General features: G+C 45.3%; 1 protein-coding gene and 1 long non-coding RNA gene across 2 annotated transcripts in view; one reads left to right on the top strand and one right to left on the bottom strand.

The window, feature by feature from the left end:
• LOC109884661 (GRB2-associated-binding protein 1-like) overlaps positions 1–13544 on the bottom strand; it is a 67195-nt gene extending 53651 nt beyond the window's left edge. The window contains exon 1 of the mRNA XM_031793056.1: positions 12859–13544. Coding sequence (XP_031648916.1) covers positions 12859–12933 — 75 coding nt within the window. The 5' untranslated portion in view covers positions 12934–13544. The remainder of the gene's footprint in view (positions 1–12858) is intronic.
• A 599-nt stretch (positions 13545–14143) lies between these two features.
• LOC116354049 (uncharacterized) lies at positions 14144–16173 on the top strand. The gene is made up of 3 exons (XR_004203493.1): positions 14144–14480; positions 15579–15761; positions 15989–16173. It is a non-coding gene; the product is annotated as an uncharacterized LOC116354049 (long non-coding RNA).
• The last annotated feature ends 718 nt before the right edge of the window (positions 16174–16891 follow it).

Genomic DNA, 16891 nt, shown 5'->3' with positions numbered 1-16891 from the left:
GATTACAGACGTCGCTGTACAGTATTTGGGTGAAATGGAATCTCAGCCTCCAGTATTTATGCTGCAGTAGTTTGTGTGTCGGGGGGCTGGGGTCAGTTTGTTATATCTGGAGTACTTCTCCTGTCCTATTCGGTGTCCTGTGTGAATCTAAGTGTGCGTTCTCTAATTCTCTCCTTCTCTCTCTCGGAGGACCTGAGCCCTAGGACCATGCCCCAGGATTACCTGACATGATGACTCCTTGCTGTCCCCAGTCCACCTGGCCGTGCTGCTGCTCCAGTTTCAACTGTTCTGCCTTCTTATTATTCGAACATGCTGATCATTTATGAACATTTGAACATCTTGGCCATGTTCTGTTATAATCTCCACCCGGCACAGCCAGAAGAGGACTGGCCACCCCACATATGCTCTCTCTAATTCTCTCTTTTTTTCTCTCTCTCGGAGGACCTGAGCCCTAGGACCATGCCCCAGGACTACCTGACATGATGACTCCTTGCTGTCCCCAGTCCATCTGACCGTGCTGCTGCTCCAGTTTCAACTGTTCTGCCTTATTATTATACGACCATGCTGGTCATTTATGAACATTTGAACATCTTGGCCATGTTCTGTTATAATCTCTACCCGGTAGAGCCAGAAGAGGACTGGCCACCCCTCATAGCCTGGTTCCTCTCTAGGTTTCTTCCTAGGTTTTGGCCTTTCTAGGGAGTTTTTCCTAGCCACCGTGCTTCTACACCTGCATTGCTTGCTGTTTGGGGTTTTAGGCTGGGTTTCTGTACAGCACTTTGAGATATCAGCTGATGTACGAAGGGCTATATAAATACATTTGATTTGATTTTGATTTGAACTAGCCTACCTGGTTAAATAAAGGTTAAATAATAAAAACGGAAAAAACCTCTCTCTCTCTTCTGTCTCTCTCTTTCTCTCTCTCTCTCTTGTCTATCTCTCTCTCTCTTCTGACTCTCTCTATCTCTCTCTCTCTCTTGTCTATCTCTCTCTCTCTTCTGACTCTCTCTATCTCTCTCTCTCTCTTGTCTATCTCTCTCTCTCTCTTCTGACTCTCTCTTCTGTCTCTCTATCTCTCTCTTTTCTCGCTTTCTCTCCCTTCCTCCATCTTCGAGTGGTGATGGTTTTCCAGTCAGAACCCACAATGACATTACACCTGAATGGGAAGTAGACACAATGGAACTCAAAATAGCCCCCATCTCTTCCTGTCCACAGTCAAAAATAAGTCAGGAGGTGTAGCTGTGTTGTCTTAAAGGGGAGCAACAGGGCCCATATCTCTACAAACCTTCTCAGTTCTAGATCACAACTCCTATCCTGAGACACTTGATGAATACCAGTGGTGTAAAATACGTTAAAGTACTACTTAAGTTGTTTTTTGGGGGTGTATCTGTACCTTACTTTACTATTTTAATTTCGGACAACTTTTACTTCACTACATTCCTAAAGAAAATAATGTATTTTTTACTCCATACATTTTCGCTGGCACACAAAAGTACTCGTTACATTTTGAATTCTTAGCAGGATGGGAAAATGGTCTAATTCACACACTTATCAAGAGAACATCCCTGGTAATCCCTACTGCCTCTGATCTGGAGGACTCACTAAACAGAGAACATCCCTGGTCATCCCTACTGCCTCTGATCTGGAAGACTCACTAAACAGAGAACATCCCTGGTCCTCCCTACTGCCTCTGATCTGGAGGACTCACTAAATAGAGAACATCCCTGGTTATCCCTACTGCCTCTGATCTGGAGGACTCGCTAAACAGAGAACATCCCTGGTCCTCCCTACTTCCTCTGATCTGGAAGACTCACTAAACAGAGAACATCCCTGGTCATCCCTACTGCCTCTGATCTGGAGGACTCACTAAACAGAGAACATCCCTGGTCATCCCTACTGCCTCTGATCTGGAGGACTCACTAAACACAAATGCTCCATTTGTAAATGATCTCTGAGTGTTGGAGTGCTCCCCTGGCTTTCCGTCTGGTTTGCAATGCCTGCAGGCACACACACACACACACACACACACACACACACACACACACGCACACACACATTCACACACGCACACACACACACACATGCACACACGCACGCACACACACACACACACACACACACACGCACACACGCACATACACACGTAGAAAAAACTAAAACAGGAAACGCCCATGCTCAGGTCTATACAACGCTGGTCTGACCAATCGGATTCCACGCTTCAAGATTGCTTTGAACACGTGGACTGGGATATGTTCCGGATAGCCAATAACATTGACGTATACGTTGACTCGGTGAGCGAGTTTATAAGGAAGTGTATAGGAGATGTTGTACCCACTGTGACTATTAAAACCTTCCCTAACCAGAAACCATGGATTGATGGCAGCATTGTTGCAAAAATGAAAGCTAAACTAAATGACTATCGCACTGTAGCACTCACTTCATCATGAAGTGCTTTGAGAGACTAGGAGCATAGCACCTCCACCTACCTGACATCCTAGACCCACTCCAATTTGTTTACCGTCCCAATAGGTCCACTGACGATGTAATCGCCATCACACTGCACACTGCCCTATCCCATCTGGACAAGAGGAATACCTATGTGAGAATGCTGTTCATCGACTACAGCTCAGCATTTAACACCATAGTACCCTCCAAACTCATCATCATCCCATCTAGACAAGAGGAATACAGTTGAAGTCGGACGTTTACATACCCTTAGGTATATGCTGTACCCATAGAGCCTATAGCAGCTGTACCCATAGAGCCTATAGCAGCTGTACCCATAGAGCCTATAGCAGCTGTACCCATAGAGACTATAGCAGCTGTACCCATAGAGCCTATAGCAGCTGTACCCATAGAGCCTATAGCAGCTGTACCCATAGAGACTATAGCAGCTGTACCCATAGAGACTATAGCAGCTGTAACCATAGAGCCTATAGCAGCTGTACCCATAGAGACTATAGCAGCTGTACCCATAGAGCCTATAGCAGCTGTACCCATAGAGCCTATAGCAGCTGTACCCATAGAGACTATAGCAGCTGTACCCATAGAGCCTATAGCAGCTGTACCCATAGAGCCTATAGCAGCTGTACCCATAGAGCCTATAACAGCTGTACCCATAGAGCCTATGGCAGCTGTACCCATATAGACTATAGCAGCTGTACCCATAGAGCCTATAGCAGCTGTACCCATAGAGCCTATAGCAGCTGTACCCATAGAGCCTATAGCTGTACCCATAGAGACTATAGCAGCTGTACCCATAGAGACTATAGCAGCTGTACCCATAGAGACTATAGCAGCTGTACCCATAGAGCCTATAGCTGTACCCATAGAGACTATAGCAGCTGTACCCATAGAGCCTATAGCTCTATCTACCCATAGAGCCTATAGCAGCTGTACCCATAGAGACTATAGCAGCTGTACCCATAGAGCCTATAGCAGCTGTACCCACAGTGTCTCTAATCCAGTCAACATTAAGTCCTGACGTTGTTTAGCTGGAATCTGACTCTGGATGTAAACTGCAACTCCAACCCTCCATATCTATTTCTGTCCCTCCTGAACATATTGTATCCATGTATAGAGATCTCAGCTTCTTCAAAAGAAGAGTCCAAGTGAGTCTCTGATAGCCGCCAAGACATGAATATTGTCTGACTGCACTAGACAGCATATTTCATTAATTTTCTTCCTTTAAACTGCATACAGTTGATGTCTGAAGTTTACATACACTTAGGTTGGAGTCATTAAAACTTGTTTTTCAACCACTCCACACATTTATTGTTAACAAACTATAGTTTTGGCAAGTCGGTTAGGACATCTACTTTGTGCATGACACAAGTAATTTTTCCATCAATTGTTTACAGAAAGATTATTTCACTTATAATTCACTGTATCACAATTCCGGTGGGTCAGAAGTTTACATACACTAAGTTGACTGTGCCTTTAAACATCTTGGAAAATTCCAGAAAATTATGTCATGACTTTAGAGGCTTCTGATAGGCTAATTGACATCATTTGAGTCAATTGGAGGTTTACCTGTGGATGTATTTCAAGGCCTACCTTCAAACTCAGCTATTTCCAAATGCCTGAAGGTACCACGTTCATCTGTACAAACACCATGGGACCACGCAGCCGTCATACCGCTCAGGAAGGAGATGCGTTCTCCTAGAGATGAGCGTACTTTGGTGTGAAAAGTGCAAATCAATCCCAGAACAACAGCAAAGAACCTTGTGAAGATGCTGGAGGAAACAGGTACAAAAGTATCTATATCCACAGTAAAATGAGTCCTATATCGACATAACCTGAAAGGCCGCTCAGCAAGGAAGAAGCCACTGCTCCAAAACCGCCATAAAAAAGCCAGACTACAGTTTGCAACTGCACATGGGGACAAAGATCGTACTTTTTGGAGAAACACCCTCTGGTCTGATGACACAAAAATAGAACTGTTTGGCCATAATGACCATCGTTATTTTTGGAGGAAAAAGGGGGAGGCTTGCAAACCAAAGAACACCATCCCAACCGTGAAGCACGGGGGTGGCAGCATCATGTTGTGGGGGTGCTTTGCTGCAGGAGGGACTGGTGCACTTCACAAAATAGACAGCATCATGAGGAAGAAAATTAATGTGGATATATTGAAGAAACATCTCAAGACATCAGTCAGGAAGTTAAAGCTTGGTCGCAAATGGGTCTTCCAAATGGACAATGACCCCAAGCATACTTCCAAAGTTGTGTCAAAATGGCTTAAGGACAACAAAGTCAATGTATTGGAGTGGCCATCACAAAGCCCTGACCTCAATCCTATAGAAAATGTAACCTAAGACAGGGAATGTTAACTAGGATTAAATGTCAGGAATTGTGAAAAACTGAGTTTAAATGTATTTAGGTGTATGTAAAGTTCAGACTTCAACTGTACCTGTTGACTATAGCTCAGCATTCAACACCATAATAACTGAGCTAAATGACTATATAGTAGCACTCACTTCCGTCATTATGAAGTGCTTTGAGATACTAGTCAAGGACCATATCACCTCCACCCTACCTGACACCCTAGACTCACTCCAATTTGCTCACCGCACCAATAAGTCCACAGACGACGCAATCGCAACCACACTGCCCACTGCCCTAACCCACCTGGACAAGAGGAATACCTGTGTGAGAATGCTGTTCATCGATTACAACTCAGCATTTAACACCATAGTACCCTCCAAACTCGTCATTAAGCTCGAGACCCTGGGTCTCAACCCCGCCCTGTGCAACTGGGTCCCTGACCTTCTGACATGCCGCCCCCTGGTGGTGAAGGTAGGAAACAACATCTCCACCATGCTGATCCTCAACACGTTCTCAGCCCTCTCCTGTGCTCCCTGTTCACCTACGACTGCGTGGCCATGCACGCCTCCTACTCAATCATCAAGTTTGCAGACGACACTACAGTGGTAGATTTATTAGGCCTGATTACCAACAACGATGAGACGGCCTACAGGGAGGAGGTGAGGGCGCTCGGAGTGTGGTGTCAGGAAAATAACCTCTCACTCAACGTCAACAAAACAAAGGGTATGATCGTGGACTTCAGGAAACAGCAGAAGGAGCCCCCCCCCCCACATCGACGGGACAGTAGTGGACAGTAGTGGAGAAGGTGGAAAGTTTAAAGTTCCTCGGTGTTCACATCACAGACAAACTGAATTGGTCCACCCACACAGACAACCTCAGGAGGCTGAAGAAATTTGTCTTGTCACCCAAAACCCTGACAAATCTTACCCCCTGGTACGGCACCTGCACCGCCCACAACCGCAAGGCTCTCCAGAGGGTAGTGAGGTCTGCACAACGCATCACCGGGGGCAAACTACCTGCCATCCAGGATACCTACACCACCTGATGTCACATAAAGATCATCAAGGACAACAACCACCCGAGCCACTGCCTGTTCACCCCGCTATCATCCAGAAGGCGAGGTCAGTACAGGTGCATCAAAGCTGGGACTGAGAGACTGAAAAACAGCTTCTATCTCAAGGCCACCAGACTGTTAAACAGCCACCACTAACATAGAGAGGCTGCTGTCAACATACTGACTCAACTCACTGGCCACTTAGATAAATAGACTTAATATAGGTATTACTAGTCACTTTAAATAATGTTTACATACCCTACATTACTCATCTCATATGTATATACTGTACTCTATACCATCTGCTGCATCTTGCCTATGCCACACGGCCATCGCTAATCTATATATTTATATGTACATATTCTTATTCATTCCTTTACACTTGTGTGTATATGGTAGTTGTTGTGAATTTGCTATGATTATTTGATAGATATTACTGCATAGTTGGAACTAGAAACATAAGCATTTCGCTACACTCGCATTAACATCTGTTAAAAACCTCTTACGTCGACCCGAGACGCAACTGTCTCATCTAGCCATCAGCAAATGCAAATGCGCTACGCCAAATGCTAATAGCACTCGTTAAAACTCAAACGTTCATTAAAACACACATGCAGGGTACTCAATTAAAGCTACACTCGTTGTGAATCTAGCCAACATGTCAGATTTTTAAAATGCTTTTCGGCGAAAGCATGAGAAGCTATTATCTGATAGCATGCAACCCCCCGAAATACACTAAGGGGACGTAAACAAAATAATTTGCGTAGCCGGCACTACACAAATAGCAGAAATAAAATATAAAACTTTCATTACCTTTGATGATCTTCTTTGTTGGCACTCCTATATGCCCCATAAACATCACTATTGGGTCTTTTTTTCGATTAAATCGGTCCATATATACCCAAAATATCCATCTATGGAAACTGTGTGATTCAGAGAAAAACACAGTTTGAAAACGCTACGTCATTTTTTTAAATTAAAAAAGTAGACGATAAACTTTCACAAAACACTTCGAAATACTTTTGTAATCCAACTTTAGGTATCAGTAAACGTTAATAATCTATCAAAATGATCACGGGGCGATGTGTATTCAATAGCTCCACGATTTCAAATCATCTTCCAAAATCTGTCTTCCAAACCTTCCTGTCGGAGACCGGATGGAAAGTGATCTCTCTCGTATGTTTGACTAAGAAACAAAAGCACCGGAAATGACGAGACTGGCGACATCGTGTGGAAGCTGTAGGAATTGCAATCTCGGCCCCATTTAATTTAGTTTCCATTCAACAATACGTGCAAGTGGCGCATTGATACTTTTTCCAGTTTTCAGTGACCAGATTTTCTTGTGCTTTTCGATGAAACACACGCTCTGTTATAGTCACAGCCGTGATTTAACCAGTTTTAGAAATGGCAGAGTGTTTTCTATCCACACATACTAATCATATGCATATACTATATTCCTGGCATGAGTAGCAGGACGCCGAAATGTTGCGCGATTTTGAACAGAATGTTCGAAAAAGTAGGGGGTCGACTTAAGAGCTTTTAACTATGTGTATGTGACCAATACAATTTTATTTTATTTGGCACAGACCCTGCTATATAGAGACACGGCTCAGACCCTGATATATAGAGATATGGCTCAGACCCTGTTATATAGAGATATGGCTCAGACCCTGTTATATAGAGATATGGCTCAGACCCTGTTATAGAGAGATATGGCTCAGACCCTGTTATATAGAGATATGGCTCAGACCCTGTTATATAGAGATATGGCTCAGACCCTGTTATAGAGAGATATGGCTCAGACCCTGTTATATAGAGATATGGCTCAGACCCTGTTATATAGAGATATGGCTCAGACCCTGTTATATAGAGATATGGCTCAGACCCTGTTATATAGAGATATGGCTCAGACCCTGTTATATAGAGATATGGCTCAGACCCTGTTATAGAGATATGGCTCAGACCATGTTAGATAGAGATATGGCTCAGACCCTGTTATATAGAGATATGGCTCACACCCTGTTATAGAGAGATATGGCTCAGACCCTGTTATATGGAGATATGGCTCAGACCCTGTTATAGAGAGATATGGCTCAGACCCTGTTATATGGAGATATGGCTCAGACCCTGTTATATAGAGATATGGCTCAGACCCTGTTATATAGAGATATGGCTCAGACCCTGTTATATAGAGATATGGCTCAGACCCTGTTATATAGAGATATGGCTCAGACCCTGTTATCTGGAGATATGGCTCAGACCCTGTTATATAGAGATACGGCTCAGACCCTGTATTATAGAAATACGGCTCAGACCCTGTTATATAGAGATATGGCTCAGACCCTGTTATAGAGAGATATGGCTCAGACCCTGTTATATAGAGATATGGCTCAGACCCTGTTATATAGAGATATGGCTCAGACCCTGTTATATAGAGATTTGGCTCAGACCCTGTTATATAGAGATACGGCTCAGACCCTGTATTATAGAGATACGGCTCAGACCCTGTTATATAGAGATATGGCTCAGACCCTGTTATAGAGAGATATGGCTCAGACCCTGTTATAGAGAGATATGGCTCAGACCCTGTTATAGAGAAATGGCTCAGACCCTGTTAGATAGAGATATGGCTCAGACCCTGTTATATAGAGATATGGCTCAGACCCTGTTATAGAGAGATATGGCTCAGACCCTGTTATATAGAGATATGGCTCAGACCCTGTTATATAGAGATATGGCTCAGACCCTGTTATAGAGAGATATGGCTCAGACCCTGTTATAGAGAGATATGGCTCAGACCCTGTTATATAGAGATATGGCTCAGACCCTGTTATATAGAGATATGGCTCAGACCCTGTTATATAGAGATATGGCTCAGACCCTGTTATATAGAGATATGGCTCAGACCCTGTTATAGAGAGATATGGCTCAGACCCTGTTATATAGAGATATGGCTCAGACCCTGTTATATAGAGATATGGCTCAGACCCTGTTATAGAGAGATATGGCTCAGACCCTGTTATATAGAGATATGGCTCAGACCCTGTTATATAGAGATATGGCTCAGACCCTGTTATAGAGAGATATGGCTCAGACCCTGTTATATAGAGATATGGCTCAGACCCTGTTATATAGAGATATGGCTCAGACCCTGTTATATAGAGATATGGCTCAGACCCTGTTATATAGAGATATGGCTCAGACCCTGTTATATAGAGATATGGCTCAGACCCTGTTATAGAGATATGGCTCAGACCCTGTTAGATAGAGATATGGCTCAGACCCTGTTATATAGAGATATGGCTCAGACCCTGTTATAGAGAGATATGGCTCAGACCCTGTTATAGAGAGATATGGCTCAGACCCTGTTATATGGAGATATGGCTCAGACCCTGTTATATAGAGATATGGCTCAGACCCTGTTATTTAGAGATATGGCTCAGACCCTGTTATATAGAGATATGGCTCAGACCCTGTTATATAGAGATACGGCTCAGACCCTGTTATATAGAGATATGGTGTAAGGGGTGAGGAGACCAGGTGTGAGGAATGAGGAGACCAGGTGTGAGAAGTGAGGATTCCAGGTGTGAGACCAGGTGTAAGGAGTCAGGAGACCAGGTGTGAGGAGACCAGGTGTGAGGAGTGGGGATTCCAGGTGTAAGGAGTGATGAGACCAGGTGTGAGGAGACCAGCTGTGAGGAATGAGGAGACCAGGTGTGAGGAGTGAGGAGACCAGGTGTGAGGAGTGGGGATTCCAGGAGTGAGGTGTCAGGAGACCAGGTGTGAGACCAGGTGTAAGGAGTCAGGAGACCAGGTGTAAGGAGTCAGGAGACCAGGTGTAAGGAGTCAGGAGACCAGGTGTAAGGAGTCAGGAGACCAGGTGTGAGACCAGTTGTAAGGAGTCAGGAGACCAGGTGTAAGGAGTGAGGAGACCAGGTGTGAGGAGTGAGGATTCCAGGTGTGACACCAGGTGTAAGGAGTCAGGAAACCAGGTGTGAGGAGTGAGGATTCCAGGTGTGAGACCAGGTTTGAGGAGTCAGGATACCAGGTGTGAGACCAGGTGTAAGGAGTCAGGAGACCAGGTGTAAGGAGTCAGGAGACCAGGTGTGAGACCAGGAGTCAGGAGACCAGGTGTAAGGAGTCAGGAGACCAGGAGTGAGGAGACCAGGTGTGAGACCAGGTGTGAGGAGTCAGGAGACCAGGTGTAAGGAGTCAGGAGACCAGGTGTAAGGAGTCAGGAGACCAGGTGTGGGACCAGGTGTAAGGAGTCAGATGACCAGGTGTGAGACCAGGTGTAAGGAGTCAGGAGACCAGGTGTGAGACCAGGAGTCAGGAGACCAGGTGTAAGGAGTCAGGAGACCAGGAGTGAGGAGACCAGGTGTGAGACCAGGTGTGAGGAGTCAGGAGACCAGGTGTAAGGAGTCAGGAGACCAGGTGTAAGGAGTCAGGAGACCAGGTGTGGGACCAGGTGTAAGGAGTCAGATGACCAGGTGTGAGACCAGGTGTAAGGAGTCAGATGACCAGGAGTGAGACCAGGTGTGAGGAGTCAGGAGACCAGGTGTAAGGAGTCAGGAGACCAGGTGTGAGACCAGGTGTGAGGAGTCAGGAGACCAGGTGTAAGGAGTCAGGAGACCAGGTGTGAGACCAGGTGTGAAGAGTCAGGAGACCAGGTGTGGGGAGTCAGGAGACCAGGTGTGAGACCAGGTGTAAGGAGTCAGGAGACCAGGTGTAAGGAGTCAGGAGACCAGGTGTGAGGAGTCAGGAGACCAGGTGTGAGACCAGGTGTAAGGAGTCAGGAGACCAGGTGTAAGGGGTCAGGAGACCAGGTGTAAGGAGTCGGGAGACCAGGTGTAAGGAGTCAGGAGACCAGGTGTAAGGAGTCAGGAGATCAGGTGTAAGGAGTCAAGAGACCAGGTGTGAGGAGTCAGGAGACCAGGTGTGAGACCAGGTGTAAGGAGTCAGGAGACCAGGTGTGGGACCAGGTGTAAGGAGTCAGATGACCAGGTGTGAGACCAGGTGTAAGGAGTCAGATGACCAGGAGTGAGACCAGGTGTGAGGAGTCAGGAGACCAGGTGTAAGGAGTCAGGAGACCAGGTGTGAGACCAGGTGTGAGGAGTCAGGAGACCAGGTGTAAGGAGTCAGGAGACCAGGTGTGAGACCAGGTGTGAAGAGTCAGGAGACCAGGTGTGGGGAGTCAGGAGACCAGGTGTGAGACCAGGTGTCAGGAGACCAGGTGTAAGGAGTCAGGAGACCAGGTGTGAGGAGTCAGGAGACCAGGTGTGAGACCAGGTGTAAGGAGTCAGGAGACCAGGTGTAAGGGGTCAGGAGACCAGGTGTAAGGAGTCGGGAGACCAGGTGTAAGGAGTCAGGAGACCAGGTGTAAGGAGTCAGGAGACCAGGTGTAAGGAGTCAAGAGACCAGGTGTGAGGAGTCAGGAGACCAGGTGTGAGACCAGGTGTAAGGAGTCAGGAGACCAGGTGTAAGGGGTCAGGAGACCAGGTGTAAGGAGTCGGGAGACCAGGTGTAAGGAGTCAGGAGACCAGGTGTAAGGAGTCAAGAGACCAGGTGTGAGGAGTCAAGAGACCAGGTGTGAGGAGTCAGGAGACCAGGTGTGAGACCAGGTGTGAGGAGTCAAGAGACCAGGTGTGAGGAGTCAGGATACCAGGTGTGAGACCAGGTGTAAGGAGTCAGGAGACCAGGTGTAAGGTGTCAGGAGACCAGGTGTAAGGTGTCAGGAGACCAGGTGTAAGGAGTCAGGAGACCAGGTGTAAGGAGTCAAGAGACCAGGTGTGAGGAGTCAGGAGACCAGGTGTGAGGAGTCAGGAGACCAGGTGTGAGACCAGGTGTGAGGAGTCAAGAGACCAGGTGTGAGGATTCAGGATACCAGGTGTGAGACCAGGTGTAAGGAGTCAGGAGACCAGGTGTAAGGTGTCAGGAGACCAGGTGTAAGGAGTCAGGAGACCAGGTGTAAGGAGTCAAGAGACCAGGTGTGAGGAGTCAGGAGACCAGGTGTGAGACCAGGTGTGAGGAGTCAGGAGACCACTGTAGTATTGAGTTGAAGAAACAAATATAATAAGGCCTACCTTACTCACAAATGTTCAACATTTTTGGGGGTTAATTAACTATCATTATTTACTTTACCCAAGTGCTTAATATTCTATTGATGAATTAGAAACCTCTATCTGAGATACCTACTGCAGCCCTCATCCTCCACATACAACACCCGTTCTGCCAGTCACCTTCTGTTAAAGGTCCCCAAAGCACACACATCCCTGGGTCTCTCCTCTTTTCAGTTTGCTGCAGCTAGCGACTGGAACGAGCTGCAACAAACACTCAAACTGGACAGTTTTATCTCCATCTCTTCATTCAAAGACTCAATCATGGACACTCTTACTCTCTTACTGACAGTTGTGGCAGCTTCGCGTGATGTATTGCTGTCTCTACCTTCTTGCCCTTTGTGCTGTTGAATGTGCCCAATAATGTTTGTACCATGTGTTGTGCTGCTGCCATGTTGTTGTCATGATGTTCTGCTACCATGTTGTGGTGCTACCATGTTGTGCTGCCAAGTTGTGTTGCTACCATGCTGTGTTGTCATGTGTTGCTGCCTTGCTATGTTCTCGTCTTAGGTCTCTATTTATGTAGTGTTGTCTCTCTTTTCGTGATGTGTGTTTTGTCCTATATATATATATATATATAAGAACACATTTCTATTTACAATGATGGCCTACCAAAAGGCAAAAAGGCCTCCTTCGGGACGGGAGCTGGGATAAAACAATAACTAATATATATATACATATTTTAGTTATTGTTTTATCCCAGCTCCCGTCCCGAAGGAGGCCTTTTTGCCTTTTGGTAGGCCATCATTGTAAATAGAAATTTGTTCTTATCTGACTTGCCTAGTTAAATAAAGGCTAAATAAAAAAAATGGTAGAATGTAAACTGTTATAAATATTCAAATGCTTTATACGCGCAATACTTACATAGCGCCGTAACTTCTTCTCCGGCGGTGACTTCCTCAGCCAGCCGGCGCACACCACGTCCGCTCCCCCGCTCATCCTCTCCTCCTCAGTGAATACGCAATATAACTTATATTGATCCGATATTCAAACCAAACCGCAGGATCCGATCGATAAGTCTATAGGCTATTGAGAGTTAATAAGATCGACTGGATCCAGACACGATTCCTTTGGAGTTGCTTCAGATTCCGATGTTCTGGTCACGACATTCCATTCATAGTAAAACTCACACGGCAGGTTGGGCAGTTGTCAAAAATCACAGCGTCTGTCTGGTGCAATGCTCCAATAGGTTATTTTTATTTTTTAAACTTCCCTCGGAAGTCATAAATATCCTAAAAACAACGGAACAATCCACTTTTCGCCACAGAAATCTGTGAAGTGTTTTTCTTTCCACCAGCGTGACGTTCCTTTCGGATCTTGTTCAGTGGTTTCAGCCTCTGAGAAAGTGGAAGGGACTAGCCAGGCGTATCAAAGTAAATCCTTAAAGAAAAGTAGTTGAGGGGGAATACCTATCGTTGTTAAACAGTGTACGTTCTCTCCATTCTAATCACGCAAACTGAAGAGATTGTTGTCAAGGCGTTTCACGTTTCCTTTCCACCTTCCTCTAGTTGAACTCGTTCTCTCGCACCTCCCTCTGGCTCAGCAGCAAGGAGTGAGACACAGACGAAACAAAGAATTCAAAAACAAATCCAATGTTGATAAACTCCCATATCTACTGGGTGAAATACCAGTGTTCCATCACAGCAGCAAGATATGTGACCTGTTGTCACAAGAAAAGGGCAACAACCAGTAAAGAACAAACACCATTGTAAATACAACCTATATTTATGTTGATTTATTTTCCCTTTTGTACTTTAACTATTTGCACATCGTTACAACACTGTATATATATATATATATATATAATATATAATATGACATTTGAAATGTCTTTATTCTTTTGGAACTTCTGTGAGTGTAATGTTTACTGTTCATTATTATTGTTTACTTCACTTTTGTTTATTATCTATTTCACTTGCTTTGGCAATGTTAACATATATTTCCCCATGCTAATAAAGCACTTTGAATTGAATTTGAGAGAGAGAGAAGTAACTCAGCTGGGGTGTTATTCCCGCTCTAAACCAGTCTTCTCGGCGAAATGGGCGTCTTTAGGTCCAACCTCCTTTCAAGGAACCCTGAGTGGTGGAGCTATGGGATTGGTCGCCTAACCTACTGTATTTGGTTACATAATTAGCTTTGATAATCTTGTTTCTATTCCTATGTTCTATAGTGTCTGTTTAATTCTATTGTTATTTTCTATTATGTTATATTCTCAGCTCACCTGTCCTTTACACCTGTCCTTTACACCTGTCCTTTCTACCCTCCTACTTTCCTTGAAGCAATAAAGTTCCCTAAAGTAATGTCGGGAGGAAGAATGATGTGTGATTGATGAAAGACCGGGTCCAAACTACAAAGGTTGTCCCGCGCGACACCTCCTGGTCGGCGACTGACAATCACGGGACTGTCAGTCTGTCCCGCGGAGCTTCAACTTTCCGTTCAAACAGAAAGTCGGGAATGTTGCATTTTTTTCTCCAGGATTTCGTTGGGTAAGTTTCCACAACGAGCGATATCTAAAATGTTTTTAAAGTATTCAGGAATGGTTATGAGTTCAAGAATAACGGATGTTAGTTAATTAATGAAAATATAACCCCCCCACCCCCCCCCACCCCAACTACATGTTGTGTCCTGTATGTTAATGTCCTCCTCCCACAAGTTCCAGATTGGATTTGAAATGTTGGCTCATGTTCAACAACTTTACATGTTAATAAGTGAGTTGAGGAGGCAACTATAACATGGATAGCTTCCTGGTTTCACGATTCCACATTTTAGCTACTATCAGCTACTACACTGGTTTGATAAGACTTTCAGCGCGAACATGCGTATTGTTGACCGACAGGGGGCGCCGTTGTATTATTAACTAGAGAGGGACTCGTACTTAGCCTTGTGTGACCTTCCTGTCCCTCAAATCAGTGAGTCAACACAGGAAGGAGTTATATGGCTCCTATATATATCCCAATCGTGGGACACACAGTATGGATGAATGATGAGTAGTCGACGGGATATGAATAGCACTCTCACAGCAATTCTCCATTAATCTGCCCTAATAATATACTAACAAAAAAACAGTTGAAATGTCTATCAAAGTATTTGTGATCATAGAGTGGATTTAACTATTTCTAATAAATCCTAATTTACTATAATACAAATATATTGTTTCCATGTGTCATCTCATATTCACAACATCAGAATATACTATAATCTATTTTAGTATTCAAAATATATCAAATTAAAACTGGAAAATTACTCAATGTCACCCTCTGGTGGTGAAGAAATGTACAACAGCTAGAACAGCTACATTTACGCTTCGAACCCACCGACAACGTCAGATTGCGCGAAATAGTACACAGCATCATCTGGATATGTCTGCAACAAAAGTTCAACATTCACCTTCTGCTCCCAGTTCTGTCAAACGCACACGTTCCGATAAATCCAACGGGCGCGCCACGCAGAACGCACTGCAACGCAATGCTGCAAGGCAAAGCAGCGGTTTCCATTGGAAACGAATGTAACTCTGATGTACCAAAACGCAACCGACGCTGTCAGTGTGATCTACAAAGGATGTGTGACTGTGTGTGTGTTTACAGGTAAAAACCAGGTGTGAATAGCTCTGTAATGTGATGAAGCAGAGAGGAAGAGGAGGAGAAGAAGGATGAAGGTGAATTCTCACCACCTAACCTCCCTGTCTAAGGGCCCTGCTAGCAGCTTCGACGGAGAGGGGAGACTGAGGGTGGGGCGGGAGACACAGGAGGGACAGGGGAGACCACAGGGTGAGTGCTACACACACTCACGTGCACACACAGACACACACACACGCTGCACACACTCACGTGCACACACAGAAACACACGCACGCTGCACACACTCACAAACATACTCAAACACACAAAAGCAGGTACACTCTCTCGCTCTGTCTCTCTCTCTGTCTGTCTGTCTGTCTGTCTGTCTCTCTCTCTCTCTCTCTCTCTCTCTCTCTCTCTCTCTCTCTCTCTCTCAGGCATGTGTGAGAGATGGTGTCGTTTGAGAGGAAACCTCCTCTTCATCATGAAGAAACCTCAACAGGTGAGAGAGAGACATACCCTGTATATCCAAGGTCTGAGGTCATCTGCCTTTGGCCTAAAGTGCAGAAACCCAGACTTCGTCAAAGAACATTTGAAATACAGACATTGTCATCCTACATGGTATAGAGGAGACAGACCCACTGGTTGCCCTCTAGGTTATAGAGAGCTGGTAGTCCCATCCACCAAACTACCAGGTGTGACACAGGGAGGAGACTCAGGGGGTATGCTAATTTGATATAGAGCAGACATAATCCACTCTATTAAATTAGTCAAAACAGGCTTGAAATTAATAAGGAAATTATCTCAACATGTCTGTGGCGACCTAAATGCCAGAACTGGACAAGAACCTGACACCCTCAGAACACAGGGGGACAAACATCTACCTGGAGGTGACAGCATTCCCTCCCCCATATGCCCCCCAGCTCTGTCGCACGCTGGGTCTGTACATAGTCAATGGTAGGCTTCGAAGGGGACTCCTATGGTAGGTACACCTATAGCTCATCTCTTGGCAGAAGTACTGTAGACTACTTTATCACTGACCTCAACCCAGAGTCAGAGTCACAGTCAGCCCACTGACACCCCTATCAGACCACGATGTCTGTTGTTCCCTGAATTGATCTCTTCTTCCAGAGACTGAACTTGATGCTGTACACCTCTGGTTTGGGCCTTGAGAGAGAGAGACAGAGAGAGGAGGGGGAGAGAGAGAGAGAGACAGAGAGAGAGAGAGAGACAGAGAGAGAGAGAGAGACAGAGAGACAGAGAGAGAGAGACAGCGACAGAGAGAGAGAGAGAGAGAGAAAGAGAGAGAGAGACAGAGAGAGAGAGACAGCGAGACAGAG

This window comes from Oncorhynchus kisutch, linkage group LG16 (genome assembly GCF_002021735.2).
Source record: "Oncorhynchus kisutch isolate 150728-3 linkage group LG16, Okis_V2, whole genome shotgun sequence".
NCBI classification, from domain to species: domain Eukaryota; kingdom Metazoa; phylum Chordata; class Actinopteri; order Salmoniformes; family Salmonidae; genus Oncorhynchus; species Oncorhynchus kisutch.
Note: the sequence above shows the minus strand (reverse complement) of the source record. Positions and strands in the feature narration are given on the sequence as shown.